Source organism: Brachypodium distachyon, chromosome 1 (genome assembly GCF_000005505.3).
Source record: "Brachypodium distachyon strain Bd21 chromosome 1, Brachypodium_distachyon_v3.0, whole genome shotgun sequence".
Taxonomy (NCBI): Eukaryota; Viridiplantae; Streptophyta; class Magnoliopsida; order Poales; family Poaceae; genus Brachypodium; species Brachypodium distachyon.
In genome coordinates, this window is record NC_016131.3 from 47,549,507 (window position 1) to 47,567,836 (window position 18,330).

Genomic DNA, 18,330 nt, shown 5'->3' on the forward strand with positions numbered 1-18,330 from the left:
CCCATTTGGCAACATGAAATCAAACTTTTGATAGGATTTCATTTGGTTAAATTTGAATTCCTTTTTTTAAAATCATATTTGCCTACCACATGGATTTAGAGTGAGGGACAATTGCAAAGAAATGATGGCTTTTGGAGAGGAATTGGGGTTAGTTACGGTGCAATTTCATGGAATTTGAGATTGAATTCCCGTGGACAATTCCTTGCCAGCCAACCAGGTTCGTTTTTGGAATTCAAAATGAATTACGGCATCGGATCCCCCCCCCCCTTCTATCAAGAATTCACCGGAACTCCAATTTCATAAAAGTCATAGTCCTTTTCAATCAACTCAACAAGATACAAATGAAATTTTCTACATGATGTGTGCAAAAATTCAAGTTATGGTCAACTCTATTCCGACTTATGTCACAGTTAGTCTTTATTATTCCATGGTAGTGCAAAGGTTTCCGTGTGTTCACATGTAAACGAGAGTCACGATTTTGACAATGACTACTTTGCTATCATTTTTTAATTATTGTAAGCTTGTTATTGTCTATATATTGTTGGGGCACACGAGGCCGGGTTACAACTTGACACATGAACTCGTAACAGAAGTGGAGTCGAGGCATCACGCTCGATGCATCAATCGCTCGAGTGCCACTGGTGCAATGCCAGAATGCCCACAAAGTATCCACTCATACAGGGAGAAACGACGTGCGACGGAGCGGCTCGGGCATGGAGGTGGCAACGGCTAGCTAGGTTGAATGTGTCTTGTTCTAATGCCGTGAAACCTTTCCCGGGTTGACATCCTCCATTTATATAGACATTCAGAGATGGATTTCAAGTTTTCAACACTTGAGGACCATTAGAGTCCTATGCCTATAAAACCACTCGCATCCAATCTGCTGACCCTTTAGATCGCGATCATTTGGACAGGACTCAAGTTCAACCGACGTTGCACCTGCAGCCCTGAGTACTCTTACTCAGTCCACGATGTTAACAGTAATGATATTGGAGATGGCTGCTAATGTATTTCCTTCTTTTAATGGCCTCTAAATTCCTTTTTTTTTCCCGACAAAATGGCCGCTAATTTCCTAAGCAAAAGCATCTCGGGTAGCCCAGGAAAGCAAAAAATAGCCCAACTGGGCCAGACAGAAAACAACTTTTGTTCCTTCGATTGGGCTGGCAATCAATAATCGGCAAAACTACAGCGCACGTATAAAAGATCAAATCGGTCTATCGTTTCTCTCCCTCGTACCGTAGTTTCTCTCCTGGCTCCTGGCGGCGGCGGCGTTTTCTTCTCGTCATCCCATCGCTAGACGCAGGCAAGCAGCGCCGCGGCGGCTTCTAGCGGCCGGAAAGTTTTGTATTTTCGCGGGTGGCTACATGCGCACGGAGCACAGATACGGTCAGTTCTTCGTCTTTAATTTGTTTCAATTGGTGCCCTAGAAACTATACAAATGGATCGTATACAAAATCAGAGGCTAAAAGATCATTTGGAAAATATTTGATTGTCGAATTAACTAATTATGCTTGTATTATGTAGACATGAAGAGGGAAAACCTAGTTTCGATTGATAGCTTTGCAGGCCGATTTAGAAATCTTGATGTTTTAGCTCTTGCACCCCCCCCTACCCCCCCCCCCCCCCCCCCCCCCAAAAAAAATTCCTGTTCCTGACTCGGTACCATGGCTAGAATTGTTGCCTGTTTGCTACTGAGGACAAAAATGTGTTTTTACCCAAATGGATGCCCTTTGGATCTTAGTTTTGAATCAGCATATTGGCAAGAAACTTGGTTGTGATGACATATAAGAAGAGTTAGTTTGTTCGGTGGCATATAAGCAAACAACTGTCTCTCTCTCGCTCTCTCTCTTTGTGTGGTGCGCGCGCTAGGGCAACTCTAGGTAGAAACAAACTTATATATTCCTAATATTATATTAAGTTCTATGGATGTTGCCGAGTAAGAATAGTGATCCTTTTTTTTAAGTTAAACTGTAAGGGTTGCACGATTGCAGTCCGATAGTATATAGATATATAATTTTTACAAAGCTGACCACCGTTCTCTATAGTGATAATTTTTCTCTTGTAATAATCGTTGGACTCCCAGTTAAGCCTTAATTTATTGTTACCGACACATGTGTGTGGACTACTTGTTGGCATGTGTGTTTATGTGTTCCCACCATTCTAATACAAAGAAAGGCTGGAGATATATTGTTGTGTACGTGTGCCTTTTTTTTTGTACCACGAGAGCCTATATAAAAATTGTCTCCATGTTGGATTTTACTATTATGACAAAAATGTGAAGAGTTTTCTTGCCAAGAACATTCCCATGTAGTAATAGCTAATAGAACAAGAAAGGTGTATCATACATTTAATTTATAACTAAGAACTAACATTTATATACCCTTAATTGTCAACTTTGTTAAATAGTATACTTATGCTTTATATCTCCCATGTGGTATGATAGAGAGAGGCGTATAAAGGTCCAATCATGGTAGTGCCTAAAAAACAGAATACCACTATGGACATGGTGAGTAATACGAAAGAGGTGAAGGTGAAAGAGGAGGAAAGAGATAATTTGGTGAATGATAAGGTGAGGGGAAAGAAGATGGAAATGAACCAAAAAAGAGAGGAGGATAATAATAAAAAGGATAAGGAGAAGAAAAAGGCTCCGAAGCCGAAGGTGGCTAAGTACAAGAAAAATAAGGGGAAGAATAGGAGGGATAAGGAGAAGGAGAGAGGGGAGGAGTGTCAGAGAGAAATGGATGAGAGGATAAAGGAGCAAGAGCATAATGAAAGGGTGGACGAGGAGAAGGAAAAGAAGGATAAAGAAGAGGAGCAGAAAAAAAGGAAGGGGAAGGAGAGGGAGGAAGAGAAGGCAAAGAAGGATATAGAAGAGGAGAAGAGAAAAACGAAGGAGAAGGAGAGGAAGGAGGATTGGCCGAGAGAAATGGAGAAAGAGCAGAGGGAAAGAGTGGATAAAGAGAAGGCAAAGAAGGATAATGAAGAGGAGCAGAAAAAAAGGAAGGAGAAAGAGTTGCACGAGGATAGGAAAAGGAAGGGGGAGCAGAATGAAAGGAATAAAAAGGAGAGAGAGGAGTGGCAAAGAGAAACCGAGAAGAAAGAACAGATGGAAATAGTGGACAAGGAGAAGGCAAAAAAGGATAAAGAAGAGAAGAAGCGAAAAAGGAGTGAGGAGGGACAGGAGAAAGAGGTGCACAATGATAGGGAAAGGAAGGAGGAGATGGAATTAGAGGTGGAGGAGGATGAACAGAATGAAAGGAATGGGAATGAGGAGCCAACCAAAAGCGTCTTTCCTAACTTCTTCAAGGTGGTCATGCCGGGGCATTGTACAGAACAAGTGGTACGTTCTTGATTCATAGAGATAAATAAAGAGACTAACCTATTTTGTGTTGTTTGATTAGATATATTGCCCTTTTTAAATGCTATACTTATGTTATGTTTGGTGTGCCAAATCTTGTTACGCGTGCTTGAGGATGAAGTTTGATTGTTGCTGTGCATATCAATAAGATGTGACGTACTATTATTTTCTGCATATGTCAAATAAAACATCTCACTACATAAAGGATTTTTGGATCTGTGGTGGATTTATATTTTTTATTTAGTAGGGTCATGGAGTAACAATCAATATATAGGAGGATTGTACGTACTGGCACATTAGGGACATGTCGATAAAAATCAGATTTATTGGTTTGGGACGTACCAGCACATTAGGGACATTAAACTGTCCCTTTTGTAGGAACTAAAAGTTTACAAAGGAACTTGGATATTTATCCTTCATTGAACACATCTGTACCTAGATATATTAAGCAGATTTGCCACTAATGTGTTGAATCATACTAAAACTTATGTATGTTGCATATTTGCATGGCCTTTTAAAAACAGGCATCTTTCAGTACTCTACTAATTGTGAAATATATTACCAAGTTGTATCTTGCATGGCTGGTTCAAAACTGACATCTTAGAGTACTACACTAATTGTGAAGTATATTAATATGCATTTTGAATTATCCAAGTAAGGACTGCTATTTAGATGACAATGCAACTGTTGATTGATTCTCATATTACCTGAAGAAATAATATGAATAGTACCTTGGTTTGGAAAGGTAACATATACAGTGGGTGCCATATAGAACTGATTACCTTTATGTAACATCAAAAGAGGTTTAATGACCTAAGTGGGACCACAGTTTGGACTCCGGTGTGTCATACTCTTATTTATTAGCAATGTTAGGGATACCAGTAATCGGTAACAGCTCGTTCAGGTAGGGATTAGCGATCGATTAATCAGTTTAATCGGGCGACCATGATGGTATATAGCATATATAATTACATATTCAACAAGTAAAATGCAAAAGTAGGAAACAGTAGCCATCTAAAGACTAGAACAAAAAAACAGAAGGGGGGCAGCACCAGCCTCAGCAGCATCTATGGGTGTCAATTGGAACAGCAGTGAATGAGATGGGGAAGAAAATGAGAGGGAGAGCGGCCGAGCGGGGAGAGTTGCTCCCTGGAGCAGTCAGTCGAGGTGGCTGGGGCTGGCAGCGGAGGAGGCTGGGGCTCGGGCCGGCCTAGATCCGTCCGCTGGAGGTCAGCATCAGGGCGGCTGCGGGGTGAATCGAGTAGCGGTTCGAGGGCGCTGTGGAGGTGGAAAATGCGGGAGGCGCTGGGCTGGGCTCGGTCAAATTTGATGTTTTGGCCCGAAGGGCACGGCAGTTAATCGTGAAAAGGCACGATTATTCGGTTGTCAGGCTGATTAAACCGCTCTAGCGATTACCGCAGCCGATACGACGTAATTCAGACGGTGCCCTTCCGACTAACGATTAGACAGACTATTAATCGCCTAGTCGGCCGATTTTTTGAACATTGTTTATTAGTACATGATTTTGCAGCGCCGTACCTCTTAGATGGTTTCAAATTGTTCCCACAAACTCCCATCTAAATTGGCTTAATATGGCATGTTAGTTATATTCTTTGAACATAGCCATGCTCATTACCATTTTAACCTTGCTATCTAGGGACAGGTAGCTATATATTCTTGGACTATCACATTTCATGGCCTGCATGCAACGTATTTCTGTATATAGTTTTGGGTTCTGACTTGCTTAATAAGTCCAACCAATATAAGACTAATTTACTCGATTATGTTTTGCAGGAAATTCCATCATCACTCAATGGGTACCTTGAAAATGAATCTCCAGGAGTGGTATCTCTGAGAGGCCCAAGCGGGAATACATGGCTTGTAGAGCTGGCAGCGAACTCCAGGGGGCTACACCTTGCGCATGGATGGAAGGAGTTTTTCAATGATCATCGCATCCAGCTTGAATACTTCTTGGTATTCCTTTACGAAGGACAATCACAATTCTCAGTGCGGGTGTTTGATAAAAGTGGTTGTGAGGCACATGATGCATTCCTTGCTCGGCCATGCAATGACACGGTCACAAATGATGATGAAGGAGGCATGATTACCAATGTGGATGGCATGGACCCACAGGAAGAACACATAGGACACGTGGCTGCAGAAAATGATGGAGGGGACATGGGCACCAATGTAGGCGGCACAGATCAAATGGAAGAAGATGCATGCTCTCTTGCAGAAGAGGATAAAGAGGACATGGACACCAATGCAGGGGACACTAATCCACAAGAAGAAGACACGGGAGGTGAGGAACCAGAATGTTCAGAAGAGGAAGAAGATGAACGGCATATGGGTAGCAATGACGCATCAGACACGTCGGAAAAAAATGACCAGGATGACAATGCCAACTCTGCACCTGACACTTCACAAGATGATGGTGTTTATCATGGACTTAACACTAGGAAGAAGAGGTTCAGAAAAATTGATGGTATCCTGGCAGAGGATGACCGTCATGCATCCAAGAAGCGCAAGGTCATGGGGAAAAGGTGTGTAGCTTCGCCTCATTCTTCAGCATCTAAGATAACAGCATCAGGTGCGACTATGAAAGGTGAGAAGGACACTTCCTATTTCAAAATAAGTATAGTTGAACCATATATACTCGAAACAATATGATTTTGTGTCAGCTAACATTGATGTAAAATAAATTTTATGCTCTTGTTAAGCTAACTATCATACATATGTCTGTATATGTTAGTGCCAGATACCACGAACATATCAAAATCAATTGTTCCTAGGCCTCCGAGGTTCCATTGCACATTGTTTAACAAGAGCAATAATGTACCACAACCTGGTGAAGGTAATTTTGTTTTCATGCTTAAACTCTTCTATCAGAACAAAGATTTGTACCATATGTTCTTAGGCATCTCCATGGCGAGTGAATATTTGACGTAATTGCAACTTTTTACAGTTCTTACAAAGGTTCAGAGAAGGCCAGCATTAATATCACAGAGACGGCCAGTAACTGAAGAAGAGAAGAGCGATGCACTGGAGAGAGCGATGAGATTCAGATCTCCGAGACCCTTCACCCACAAGGCACTGACTTACTCTGAAGTATACACGACATATTTCATGGTAATGTCTACTGACCATATATTCGTAATAACTAAAGCTCATATATAGGTACAGAAAAGATCAAAGGCAAGCTAGATTCTTATTTGCTTATGCGTATTTAGCCGCTTGGACACTTGCATATTTCATGGTAATGTCTACTGACCAGACCCAGTGTCTTAATTTCCTCTGCAGGTTATCCCACACGAATTCGTGCAGAAATACCTCCCAAAGCATAGCAGGAAGATGACACTGTGGGATCCGCAGGCAAAGCCGTGGGAAGTGAGCTATGTGTACTGGGAGTGGGACAGCTGTTCGTCCGGCGCCGCTTTCAGCGCCGGGTGGGGTGCATTTGCGGCCTACAACAACCTGGAGAAGTCCGACGTGTGCGTGTTCGAGATCCTTGACGACGACGACGACGAATACAGCATCAAGGTGCACATCCACAGGGTCGTGCTAGAGATCACTCCCTGCATCGATCCTCTGTGCGAAGGAAACTGATTGTGGTCGTTTGTTGCCGGAACATTGTGGGTTTTATTATGGTTTGTGGATTTGTGTGCTTGCAGTTGTGTTTAATCATATCGTTGTTGAAACAAATTTCAAAGTTACTCAGAAGCCTGAAAGCTCGTCTCTAAATTTTTTAAAGTCTCTAACTATTCTTATAAAGTTTGTTGCACAAAAACTTAAACCTGTAGAGAAATAAAGGGTTGTCCATGACATAGCTTCCTTTGTCCAAAAACAATGTCATGCACTTCCTTGAAAGAAGCTGGCCACCAATAATGTCTCATTTCTGTCATGACATAGCTTCACCAACAACACATGTCAATAGGTGATCTGGAGCCGGTAAAATGCTTGCCCTTCGCAAGCTAGTGCTAGTCGACAACACCAACAACACATGCCAATAGGTGATCTATAGCCAGTAATGATGCTTGCCCTTTGCAAGCTAGCCGCAACTATTTGTCAGTCCAAATGACCTTTGTCACAGGAAGGCCAGTGAGACCCGTACACTAGGGCATCACACCGGTCCTGGTATGGGCACCACCACCACAACCACAACAACAACAAACATCCTAAGCTTCGCACATTGATCATGTTGATAAGTCCTCTGCAGATGCTACCCTGCTTAGCTCCAAAGTGTGGAAGACACATCGCAAACATGCTCTGTGACATGCCTTGCCATAAAACCTCCATTCACTAGATGTCCTTCAATCTTCAATGGTAACCACCCCCCGGGTCGCTCTCCCCACGGTGACACGCGGGTGGAAAAAAAAGGGACCTACCCGTCGCCAACCCTTGTCACCTTCCACAATTTTTGTCTTTTTACTATACTTTGCATGTTTGTTGTTTCTTTATTAGAGTATTATTCAGAAAATAGTAAACATTTTCTACATACTTATTCCTTTTCTTGCAGACGGCACTGCTTATTATGTTTCGGACACGAGATTTCTTGTTTAGTTTATGCATGAATGTTTGATAGAAACCAACTTTCATCCTAGGTCTCTAATGGATTGATACTTGATACAACTCGAGTCATACGTTTGAACAACTAACTACATCCATCCACTTGCACAAAAGTCGACGGCGATGCGTGGTGATGGCGCATGGATGAGGTGGACAGGCCGAGGAACGTGGAACACGAGAAGGAGCGGCGGCACGGGGTGGACGAGGGATAAATCTATTGCAGAGACGACGACGACGATGAAGAGGTCACAAGCCGCCCATAGAGAGAGGAGGCAGGCGAGCAAGAGAGACGTGTGTCACGTGACGCGTGGGGTTAAGAGGTTCGTGCCGTTGGCAAAATTCGTCTGGACGAGCGGACGAATGGTAAGGATGTTCCGCAAACAAAATATGTCATGATAACAACAACTAAGACAGTACAGAAATAGAAGATCTTTTTAATAAAATGGAGTATATTAATATATGTAATCTACAGTACAGAAATAGAAGATCTTTTTAATAAAATGGAGTATATTAATATATGTAATCTATACCCTGAGAATCGAATCTAAAATGAGTATAGTATATTAATATGTGATCTATAATTTAAAAAAACAAAAAACAGAAAACCCGTCCATCCGCATGAGACAAATCGGGGCCCGGTGGCGAGGGCGGAGGAGGGAGGAGGAGAAGCAATGCGGGGCACGGCACGCCCGCCAGCCACAGCCACAGCCACAGCCCTGCCGGCCGCGCCGACGCGAGCAGTGACGACCTCGCGCGCGCTCTCCTGGCATGTAACGCTTCTACTCTACCCCCCGGCAGCATCCACCGATGAAAAGGAGGCCCCGCGACGCCCAGTTACTCACGGGCTGGCCTCCGATTGTCCATTCCTTCCTCCGCCCCAACCTGGATGCGCTGATAATCAAGCTCGCGGTAGCCGCTGGAGAGGTCAGTACTGGCACACTGTTGCTCACCGTTCGGACGAAAGGGGAAATGTTTTCTTTTTCTTCTTTCTTTTGGTTTTGAACGATATATAAGTCGGGCTCAATGCGGAAGGGGGTTTAGGTTTGGGCTTTTTCTCTTCTGTATTTGGTGTGCTCGCTCGCGCATTGTCCTGGTTCTATTCGATGTATCGCGGTTCTGTTTGATTTATGGATTTCCTCTTCAGTATCTGCAGGCCTTTTGGCTTCTTCCCAATCTTTTCTCGGGAACGCATTTGTTCTTTCGTCTTATCCGATGTCTCTGATTTATTCCCTTTTCACGGTGAATGGTGAGGCAGGTAGCTGATGGTCACTCATGTGTTGTTGGTGTGTTGGTGTTGCTTTGGGGTTCCTTCATTTTTATGCCGCGATCGTTGTGTTGTGTGACAATGGAAATATCAATGGTTAAATATGTATTCATTTTTCTTAGCTGTGCTTTGTCCTAACTCCTAACTAAATTGTTGTTCATGGGTTGCTGCAGGTCCAGAACAGGATCTGATCCACCCGGCACAAATGGGTTCCCTCACAAGTCAGTCCCCTCTTCACCTTTCTCATGTTACACAGCTACATCATTGTTTCAAGCATAGATAGCTACACCATTGCTTCTAAGAATTGACCATCAACTTTATTGCGAAAAGCTGGGAATCTCACTTCAAATCTTGGCCATTATTGCTTCAGGTTCTTGGATGATGAACTTGTGTGGGAGCACGGTATGTTCCAACCAGCATGTAATTTCGTGTGCATTGAAGGAAATATTTGATTCTTCCACCTGCATGAATCATCTGGTGGCAATTGGCATCGGCGCATTGCTCATACTCACGCTTTCACTCCGATTGCTTGTTAAAATTCCAAAGACTAGAGCGTCTGCACAGCAGCTTGTCAAACTTGGTTCACCGCTACAGTTGGCTGCAGTAATATTCAGTGGCTGTTTGGGATTGGTATATCTTGGCCTCGGACTGTGGATGCTCGGGATCTTCAATGAGTTTACTCCTGTTTACCTGCCACACTGGTGGCTTGTGACATTGTCTCAAGGATTCAGTTTAATCCTTTCCAGTTTTGCTTTCAGCATCAGGCCTTGGTTTCTTGGAGCTTCATTTGTTCGATTTTGGTCAGTTTTGGTTACCATGTACGCAGCATTCATATGTTGTTCCTCAGTTGTAGATATTGTTGCAGAGAAGGCAATCACTATTAAGGCTTGTTTAGATGTCCTGTCCCTACCAGGTGCATTACTCATTCTACTTTATGGCATTCAGCATAGCCATGATGAAGACGGTTACGAAGGAATCGGAAATATTGTATACAAGCCCCTGAATACCGAGGCAGACGGTGAGATAATTGGGTCTGAAAGCGAGGTAACTCCTTTTGCTAAAGCAGGGGTTTTCAGTAAGATGTCATTTTGGTGGTTGAATCATTTGATGAAGATGGGTTATGACAAGCCCCTCGAGGACAAAGATGTGCCAGATTTACAAACCACAGACCGAGCACATAACCAGTACTTGATGTTCTTGGAGAAGCTGAACAGCAAGCAGTCGCAATCACATGCCAAACCATCAATTTTCTGGACTATTGTTTCTTGTCACAAGCGTGGGATAATGGTATCAGGTTTCTTTGCTTTGCTCAAGGTGCTCACGTTGTCTTTAGGTCCATTGCTTCTCAAGGCATTCATCAATGTATCACTTGGGAAAGGGACCTTCAAGTATGAAGGCTTTGTTCTGGCTGTGACAATGTTCGTTTGCAAATGCTGTGAATCTTTGGCACAGAGGCAGTGGTATTTCCGCACTCGAAGATTAGGACTCCAGGTGAGGTCATTCCTGTCAGCAGCTATTTATAAGAAGCAACAGAAGCTATCAAACTCTGCAAAATTAAGGCACTCTTCTGGAGAAATTATGAACTATGTGACTGTCGATGCCTACCGGATTGGGGAATTCCCATACTGGTTCCACCAAACATGGACAACAAGTGTTCAGCTTTGCATTGCTCTGGCAATTCTATATAATGCGGTTGGTGCTGCAACAGTTTCATCGTTGCTTGTCATCATCATTACAGTACTCTGCAATGCTCCATTGGCCAAGCTGCAACACAAGTTTCAGAGTAAACTTATGGAAGCACAAGATGTGAGATTGAAGGCCATGTCTGAGTCATTAGTCCATATGAAGGTCTTGAAACTTTATGCATGGGAAGCTCACTTCAAGAAGGTAATTGAGGGGTTGAGGGAGGCTGAGTACAAGTGGTTGTCCGCATTCCTGCTTAGGAGAGCATACAATAGTCTACTGTTCTGGTCATCACCTGTTTTAGTTTCTGCAGCAACCTTTCTAACATGCTTCATTTTGGAAATCCCTCTTGACGCTAGCAACGTCTTCACCACTGTGGCAACTCTGCGCCTCGTGCAAGATCCAGTTAGGTCAATACCAGATGTTATTGCAGTTGTGATACAAGCTAAGGTTGCTTTCACTCGGATATCAAAGTTTCTTGATGCACCTGAGCTGAATGGGCAAGTTAGGAAGAAATATTGTGTGGGCATGGATTACCCAATAGCGATGAGCTCATGTGGTTTCTCGTGGGATGAGAATTCATCAAGGCCAACTCTAAAGAATATAAATCTGGTAGTCAAAGCTGGAGAAAAGGTCGCAATTTGTGGAGAGGTAGGATCAGGAAAGTCAACGCTTTTGGCTGCTGTACTTGGAGAGGTCCCAAAAACTGGAGGCACGGTATGATTTTCTATTATCTTTTTTTTATTGATCTCAGTGCCATATCGAGAGATACAACCGACATAGTATCAAACCTTCTGCCTCTGTGTGCAGAACGCACACAGACATAAAGTACGAAATAGTGTAAACTTACTACATCAAAAAGGAAGAATATAAAAATTAGATCCAATCCACAGACTAGACCGCCACCCATGATGGGTAGAAAGATCCTTGACCACTCGCTCCAACCTGTTTCATGTCATCAAAGCCAGCCCTCGGTCCACCGGCTTGAGAAGTGTAGAGTGTAGACCAAGTACGGAGCCAGAGTCCTAGGGCTGTCAACTTATGAGTTTATGATGTACTTCCTCCGTTCCACAATTCTTGTCTCAAATTTGCCCAAAAATGGATGTATCTATTCCTAAAAAATGTCGAGATACATGTAACATTTCGACAAGAATTATGGAATGGAGGGAGTATTATTATTGTTATCACAAATACATGGTGTATTATTATATATTATTTTGGGTTTTCTCAATCACTAAAATGTTCATTGCCTGTGTAATATTATTGGCATCTCGAGTACATCCCCTTTTATCAGATTGCAAATATGTATCATGATAAACTTTACCACTGTACTGCAAGTACTTAAGCGGTTATGCCATATCATAGGGCAACAAAATATTGCTCTGTCTTGTCGAGAACCTTAGTTGACCAGGTGCTAATCTTTTCTCGAAATACATCCTGTTGACAACCGCGTGATGTTAGAATCACCAAGGTGTTATGATATTTTTTGTTGCTAATAGTTGTCAACGTAAACTATGTAATTAGTTCCTTTTCAGAAGAACTTAATATCATATCACTAATCTTTATGTACATATGTCAGATTCAAGTTTGTGGTAAAATAGCATATGTTTCTCAGAATGCATGGATCCAAACAGGAACCTTACAAGATAATATCCTCTTTGGCTCTTTAATGGACAAACAAATATATCAAGAAACACTTGTGAGGTGTTCGTTGGTTAAGGACCTTGAATTGCTGCCATTCGGCGATCAAACTCAAATTGGGGAGAGAGGAGTGAATCTTAGTGGTGGTCAGAAGCAGCGTGTCCAGCTTGCTCGTGCACTATACCAGAATGCAGACATCTATCTTCTTGATGACCCTTTCAGTGCTGTAGATGCCCATACTGCAACAAGTCTATTCAATGTAAGCATCTTGTCCGAAGATGTCAATTGTATTCCTATTTGATTATGAACTGTTTTATAAAGCTCTTACTTCTGTGACAGGATTATGTCATGGGTGTACTATCAGACAAGACTGTTATTTTGGTGACTCACCAAGTGGACTTTCTACCCGTATTTGACTCCATTCTGGTCTCTCTCTCTAACTCATGATTTATGTGCCGCCTATGATCTATATTTGTTTGTAGTGAGCTGAATTTATTTTTCGATGCCATCTAAAGCTAGTGATAATTTTTTACAGTTAATGTCAGATGGGGAAGTTATCCGGTCTGCACCTTATCAAGATTTATTGGTAGACTGTCAAGAATTTATAGACCTTGTAAATGCCCATAGAGATACTGCCGGCGTTTCAGATCTTAACCATATGGGCCCTGACAGAGCACTGGAAATACCAACAAAGGAGACAGATCTTGTTCATGGAAACAAATATATAGAGTCTGTGAAGCCATCACCAGTTGATCAACTGATAAAGAAAGAGGAAAGAGAATCGGGGGATTCAGGTCTTAAGCCTTATATGCTTTACCTGCGCCAGAACAAAGGCTTCCTCTATGCCTCTCTTTCTATTATTTCTCACATAGTTTTCTTAGCCGGCCAAATATCACAGAATTCATGGATGGCTGCTAATGTCCAAAATCCTCGTGTTAGTACACTGAAGTTAATTTCTGTGTACGTTGTTATCGGTGTTTGCACAGTGTTCTTCGTGCTATCAAGATCTTTATTCGTCGTTGTTCTTGGGGTCCAGACTTCAAGATCCTTATTTTCCCAGTTACTTAATTCATTGTTCCGTGCACCCATGTCCTTTTTTGATTGTACTCCTCTAGGAAGGGTTCTTAGCCGAGTAAGCACCCATGTCAACTATGGTAAATTACAGTTCTGTTATTTGCAAGCTTTGCAATCATGGATTAACCCCCCTGCCCCTTCCCTTCCTGTAGGTTTCTTCTGATCTGAGTATTGTTGACCTTGATGTTCCATTTGGCTTTATGTTTTGCCTTAGTGCCAGCTTAAATGCGTATAGCAATCTGGGGGTATTGGCAGTTGTTACATGGGAAGTTCTGTTTGTATCGTTGCCGATGATAGTTTTGGCAATTCAGTTGCAGGTGATTGGTGTACCTTTATTTTTGTATGACTAAATCCCATTTCTTTGGTTATTTCATTCACTGAATGACTACTCTGCTGCTATATTCATCCAAGGCGTGAATTAGAGTACTGTTTTCATTTCACAATTCCCATTGACTGAGATCTGTTATGTTTGGTCATGCAGAGGTACTATTTAGCCTCTGCTAAGGAATTGATGCGGATCAATGGCACTACCAAGTCTGCTCTAGCAAATCACTTAGGTGAATCAATTTCAGGAGCTATAACAATACGGGCCTTTGAGGAAGAAGATCGTTTTTTGGCTAAAAATTTGGAGCTAGTTGACAAGAATGCTGGTCCATACTTCTATAATTTTGCAGCAACTGAATGGTTGATTCAACGCCTGGAAACAATGAGTGCTTTAGTTCTTTCTTCTTCTGCCTTCATCATGGCTATCCTTCCTCAAGGAACTTTTAGCCCTGGTAAGCAGCTCATTGTAAAAACAACATGACAAACAAAAAACAAATCGCATATTAAATGAAGTTATGTTAACTTATACACTCTTATGACTATTGATTTTTGCATGCATCTGATTTGCATCATGAAATGTATTGCAAATGAAAGGATTCTATGTTTTCATAGGCTCCTGGACTCCTGGTATTGAGTTATGAAGGTTAAGATTTCGTGAAGGCCTGCTTCTTTATTGTAGTTGAGGATCCTACTTGATATCCAATCTTCCCTTTAGTAACACTTCATATGCCAAATGTTATGTGTCAGAGTCATTCAAAATATAGTTACTTAATACCATTCAGGTTAGGAAGAAATCAACATACAAAGTTGAAAATATAATTACTTAATACCATCAGAAAACTAATTACTTTTCCTCATACTTGTGCAGGTTTTGTTGGTATGGCGTTGTCCTATGGTCTTTCCCTGAACAATTCTTTTGTTAACTCTATTCAAAAGCAATGCAACCTTGCGAATCAAATAATATCTGTGGAACGGGTGAACCAGTACATGGACATACAAAGTGAAGCAGCAGAAGTTATTGAAGAAAATCGACCGGGACCAGATTGGCCCCAAGTTGGCAGTGTGGAGCTTAGAGATTTGAAGGTAATCAAATATAAATATATACATGTATGCCTGAAAAGGTGAAACCCATTGGAAATTCTAACAAATTTTATGTGATTGATTTTCATTTGACAGATTAGATATAGGAGAGATGCACCCCTTGTACTACATGGTATCAGTTGCAAGTTTCAAGGTAGAGATAAGATTGGTATAGTTGGCCGAACAGGAAGTGGCAAGACAACTTTAATTGGCGCATTGTTTCGTCTTGTTGAACCTGTGGGAGGGAAAATAATTATAGACTCGGTGGACATCACTACGATAGGCTTAGATGATCTGCGTTCGCGTTTGGGCATCATTCCACAAGATCCAACACTTTTTCAGGGTACAGTAAGATACAATCTAGATCCTCTTGGGCAATTTTCAGATCAACAAATACGGGAGGTAAGCTGTTTAATATGCCTAAATTTTTAAAAAACTCAGTACCTTATCAAATTGGGATCAATAAACTGAAAGCCATGCCAAATGACAAGCCTTTCTCTGTTTATGGCATGCTTTTTTTCTCTATCGATTGAATCACAAAAGAATCACTAAATCTGTTACTCCATTTGCTCTTATGTTGCAGGTTCTTGACAAATGCCAACTTCTTGAAGCTGTTCAGGAGAAGGAACATGGATTGGATTCACTTGGTAGGAAATCTCACTGCATCTATATTTTGGTTTCTGGAGTTCATTTTTTGCCCCTAATATTTTTTGACCCAGTGGGCACCCCCACCGGTTTCCAGTTAAGAAACCGCCAACTGTTTTACAATAGTCTTGACGCGAAAAACAAAAGCAAAAGGAACAAAAGACTGTCTACCGCTACAGGGGAACTTTCCCAGCTATTACAAGCAGGAGCCATCCACCCTGCCGGAGGCAGAAAACAACATGCCAGGACTGAAAGAAACAGCCAGCACAGAGTCGAAAATCCAGCAGCAAAATAGACCAAGTTGCTGCAGACGACGCCCAATCGGAGCCCATCCATGTCTTCTTGATAACGCTTCAGTGATCAGCTTCAGCAGAATCTTGACTCCAATCTCAAACTTCCATTGCTTTGCTTTTTTCTGCAAAACCACCCAAGATGAGAGATGATTACAGATCTGAAAAATAACACTCGCGGGGTCATCAGGAACCAGTCCTGAAGCAGGCTGCGTTTCTAACTTCCCATATTGTCCACACCACTGCAGGCCCTCCACACAGGACCAGTTTGTGTTGATCAACTGGAAAGGAAGCTAGCCAGTTGCCCAGGAAGTCAGTCGTGCTCTCTGGCGGCATGACAAGCTGGTAAGCAAACATGACCACCTGCCAGGCAAACTTGGCCAGTGGGCAAGTAAAGAGCAAATGATCAACTGTTTCATCCCTGCAGCAGAACAGACATTGAGCACTGCCATGCCACCCCCTTCTCAACAGATTATCCTTTGTCAGCACACTGTTTTTCACCATTAGCCAGATGAAATTCTTGACCTTAAGTGGGTTTTTTATGTCCCAGATCCCCTTGTAATGTACTGTTGCTGTGGCTCTCAGCTGCAGATACAAGGATCTGACAATAAACTTCCCAGTTGTGCCAATGTTCCATCTGACCATATCAGGTTCAGAGCTCAACACAACATCATCCACCATCCTCTGCAGCTGTTCCCACTGATCAGCAGTTTCCCCCCACCAGCCTTCTCCTGAGTTGAATGCAACCCAGGCCCTCAGATTTAACTCTGTGCAGAGTAATATCTTTTGAGAAGGTGATGTGAAACAGCCTAGGGAATTTGGAGGCCAAAGACACCTGATTATGCCATTTGTCCTTCCAAAAAAGAGTTTTCCTCCCATCCCCAACAACTCTGACAGAGAGCTGCTGGAAGAGGTGATTCACCCCCAGTAAACTATGCCAGAAGTGAGAACAACCAATTCCTGACTTTTGCAGAGCCAGAACCTTATTGCCCAAATATTTTCTTGATAGCAAATTCTGCCTAGTCCCACTTGTAGTTTCCAATTTCTAAAGCCGTTTGCAAAATAAACTCTTATTCATGTCAGCCAAGTCTAGAATGCCTAAACCCCCACAATCCTTGGGGAGACAAACAGTTTTGCCCCTAATAAATTGGGAAAATATACAATTCTGCTCCGGTCATTTCAGAATTCAAAATAGGGGTCAAAATACATGTGTCACTAATTTGTCAAACTGTTTGTAGTCCTAGGCGTATGAGTTACATCCATTTGCTAGCAAGATTTCTGGAGTTGTGTTGTACTGATTAATATCTTGTCATACAGTTGCAGAAGACGGGTCAAACTGGAGCATGGGCCAAAGGCAGCTCTTTTGTTTGGGTCGCGCACTTTTGAGAAGGTGCCGTATCTTAGTTCTTGATGAAGCCACAGCCTCTATAGACAACGCGACAGATGCTGTCCTTCAGAAAACAATCCGGACAGAATTCAAATATTGCACCGTTATTACCGTGGCACACCGTATACCGACAGTGATGGACTGCGATATGGTACTTGCAATGAGCGATGGTATATTTCTCTAATTACCAACTTATTAGGACCAGCATAGAGTTCTCATACTAATTAGCAATATACACTTCCAGGGAGAGTAGTGGAATATGACAAACCTACAAAGCTCATGGAAACTGAAGGATCTCTCTTCTGCGATCTGGTCAAGGAGTACTGGTCATACACATCAAACGGAAAAATTTAAGAGAGATTGTTGATGATGTGTGTTTACTGCTGCAGTTTCTCATTAGATATACTGGAATCAGTTTCAGAAAAGGATTCTTGCCGCTGAAGAAAACAGATATATAGTAATGTTGTCATGCCTAGGAGAAATTCATCTATTTGGAATCTGAAGAAATGGAGCCATGCATCTTTCAGTTATTTTTTGGAAATGCTTTTGTTATCTATTTATACCTGAAATTTTGAGCAGCGGCTGCTGTGGCTCTTCAAAAGTGCAAAAGTAAACTGAGGAATTCCAATCAACATTTCTTAAATGGAAGGAACTTCAAATCCGTAAACCCTGCTGCCATATATAGTGCAAACTCTTCAGGGAAGCAACGAAGCGATGGCCTATTTTGAAGTTGTGCTTCCCACATCCCTGCAGTTCATTTTTGTGACCTTGGCTGCACCACCAAATAACGCATACATAGTTGTACTACTATTTCTCGCTCACAATTTTGTTCTATGGTTGAATTCTGGAGCAAACAGTAGGTCGTAGAAAGAGATTCAGGAAACTGAATGGACTATCTCTTGCATTCTAGTGCTGATTTTCAGAGAACGTACAATGTAATGTTGCTCCCAAAATAACCTGTTGCAATGTGTTAGATTTGAAAGAACATACAATGTGCAGTATATCCGTATATGTGTGT

At 42.1% G+C, this 18,330-nt stretch overlaps 2 protein-coding genes across 6 annotated transcripts; both read left to right on the forward strand.

Annotated features, from left to right (window-relative positions):
* The first annotated feature begins 1,209 nt into the window (after window positions 1-1,209).
* Window positions 1,210-7,112, forward strand: LOC100827560 (myb-like protein X). 2 transcript variants are annotated; one of them, XM_014896655.2, is made up of 6 exons: window positions 1,210-1,386; window positions 2,444-3,340; window positions 5,153-5,963; window positions 6,117-6,212; window positions 6,324-6,487; window positions 6,659-7,112. In XM_014896655.2, exons 2-6 carry the CDS (start codon window positions 2,468-2,470, stop codon window positions 6,962-6,964), a joined length of 2,250 nt encoding a protein of 749 aa, XP_014752141.1. In that variant the 5' UTR covers window positions 1,210-1,386; window positions 2,444-2,467; the 3' UTR covers window positions 6,965-7,112. The 2 variants fall into 2 exon arrangements, with proteins under 2 accessions (XP_014752141.1, XP_014752140.1); XM_014896654.2 differs by having other exon boundaries at window positions 1,211-1,386; window positions 6,111-6,212.
* A 1,456-nt stretch (window positions 7,113-8,568) lies between these two features.
* Window positions 8,569-18,323, forward strand: LOC100827867 (ABC transporter C family member 10). Of its 4 annotated transcripts, XR_002962347.1 has the most exons (14): window positions 8,573-8,848; window positions 9,362-9,409; window positions 9,559-11,588; window positions 12,451-12,771; window positions 12,852-12,938; window positions 13,048-13,644; window positions 13,739-13,903; window positions 14,068-14,362; window positions 14,779-14,993; window positions 15,087-15,392; window positions 15,574-15,637; window positions 16,174-16,270; window positions 17,243-17,482; window positions 17,557-17,668. XR_002962347.1 is itself a non-coding variant. In XM_010229708.3 (13 exons), the coding sequence occupies exons 1-13, from the start codon at window positions 8,596-8,598 to the stop codon at window positions 17,563-17,565; spliced, it is 4,611 nt and encodes a 1,536-aa protein (XP_010228010.1). In that variant the 5' UTR covers window positions 8,574-8,595; the 3' UTR covers window positions 17,566-17,699. The 4 variants fall into 4 exon arrangements, 2 of the variants coding, with proteins under 2 accessions (XP_010228010.1, XP_003564288.2); XM_010229708.3 differs by lacking the exon at window positions 16,174-16,270 and having other exon boundaries at window positions 8,574-8,848; window positions 17,243-17,463; window positions 17,557-17,699; XM_003564240.4 differs by lacking the exon at window positions 16,174-16,270 and having other exon boundaries at window positions 8,576-8,848; window positions 17,557-18,323.
* Window positions 18,324-18,330: the final 7 nt, after the last annotated feature.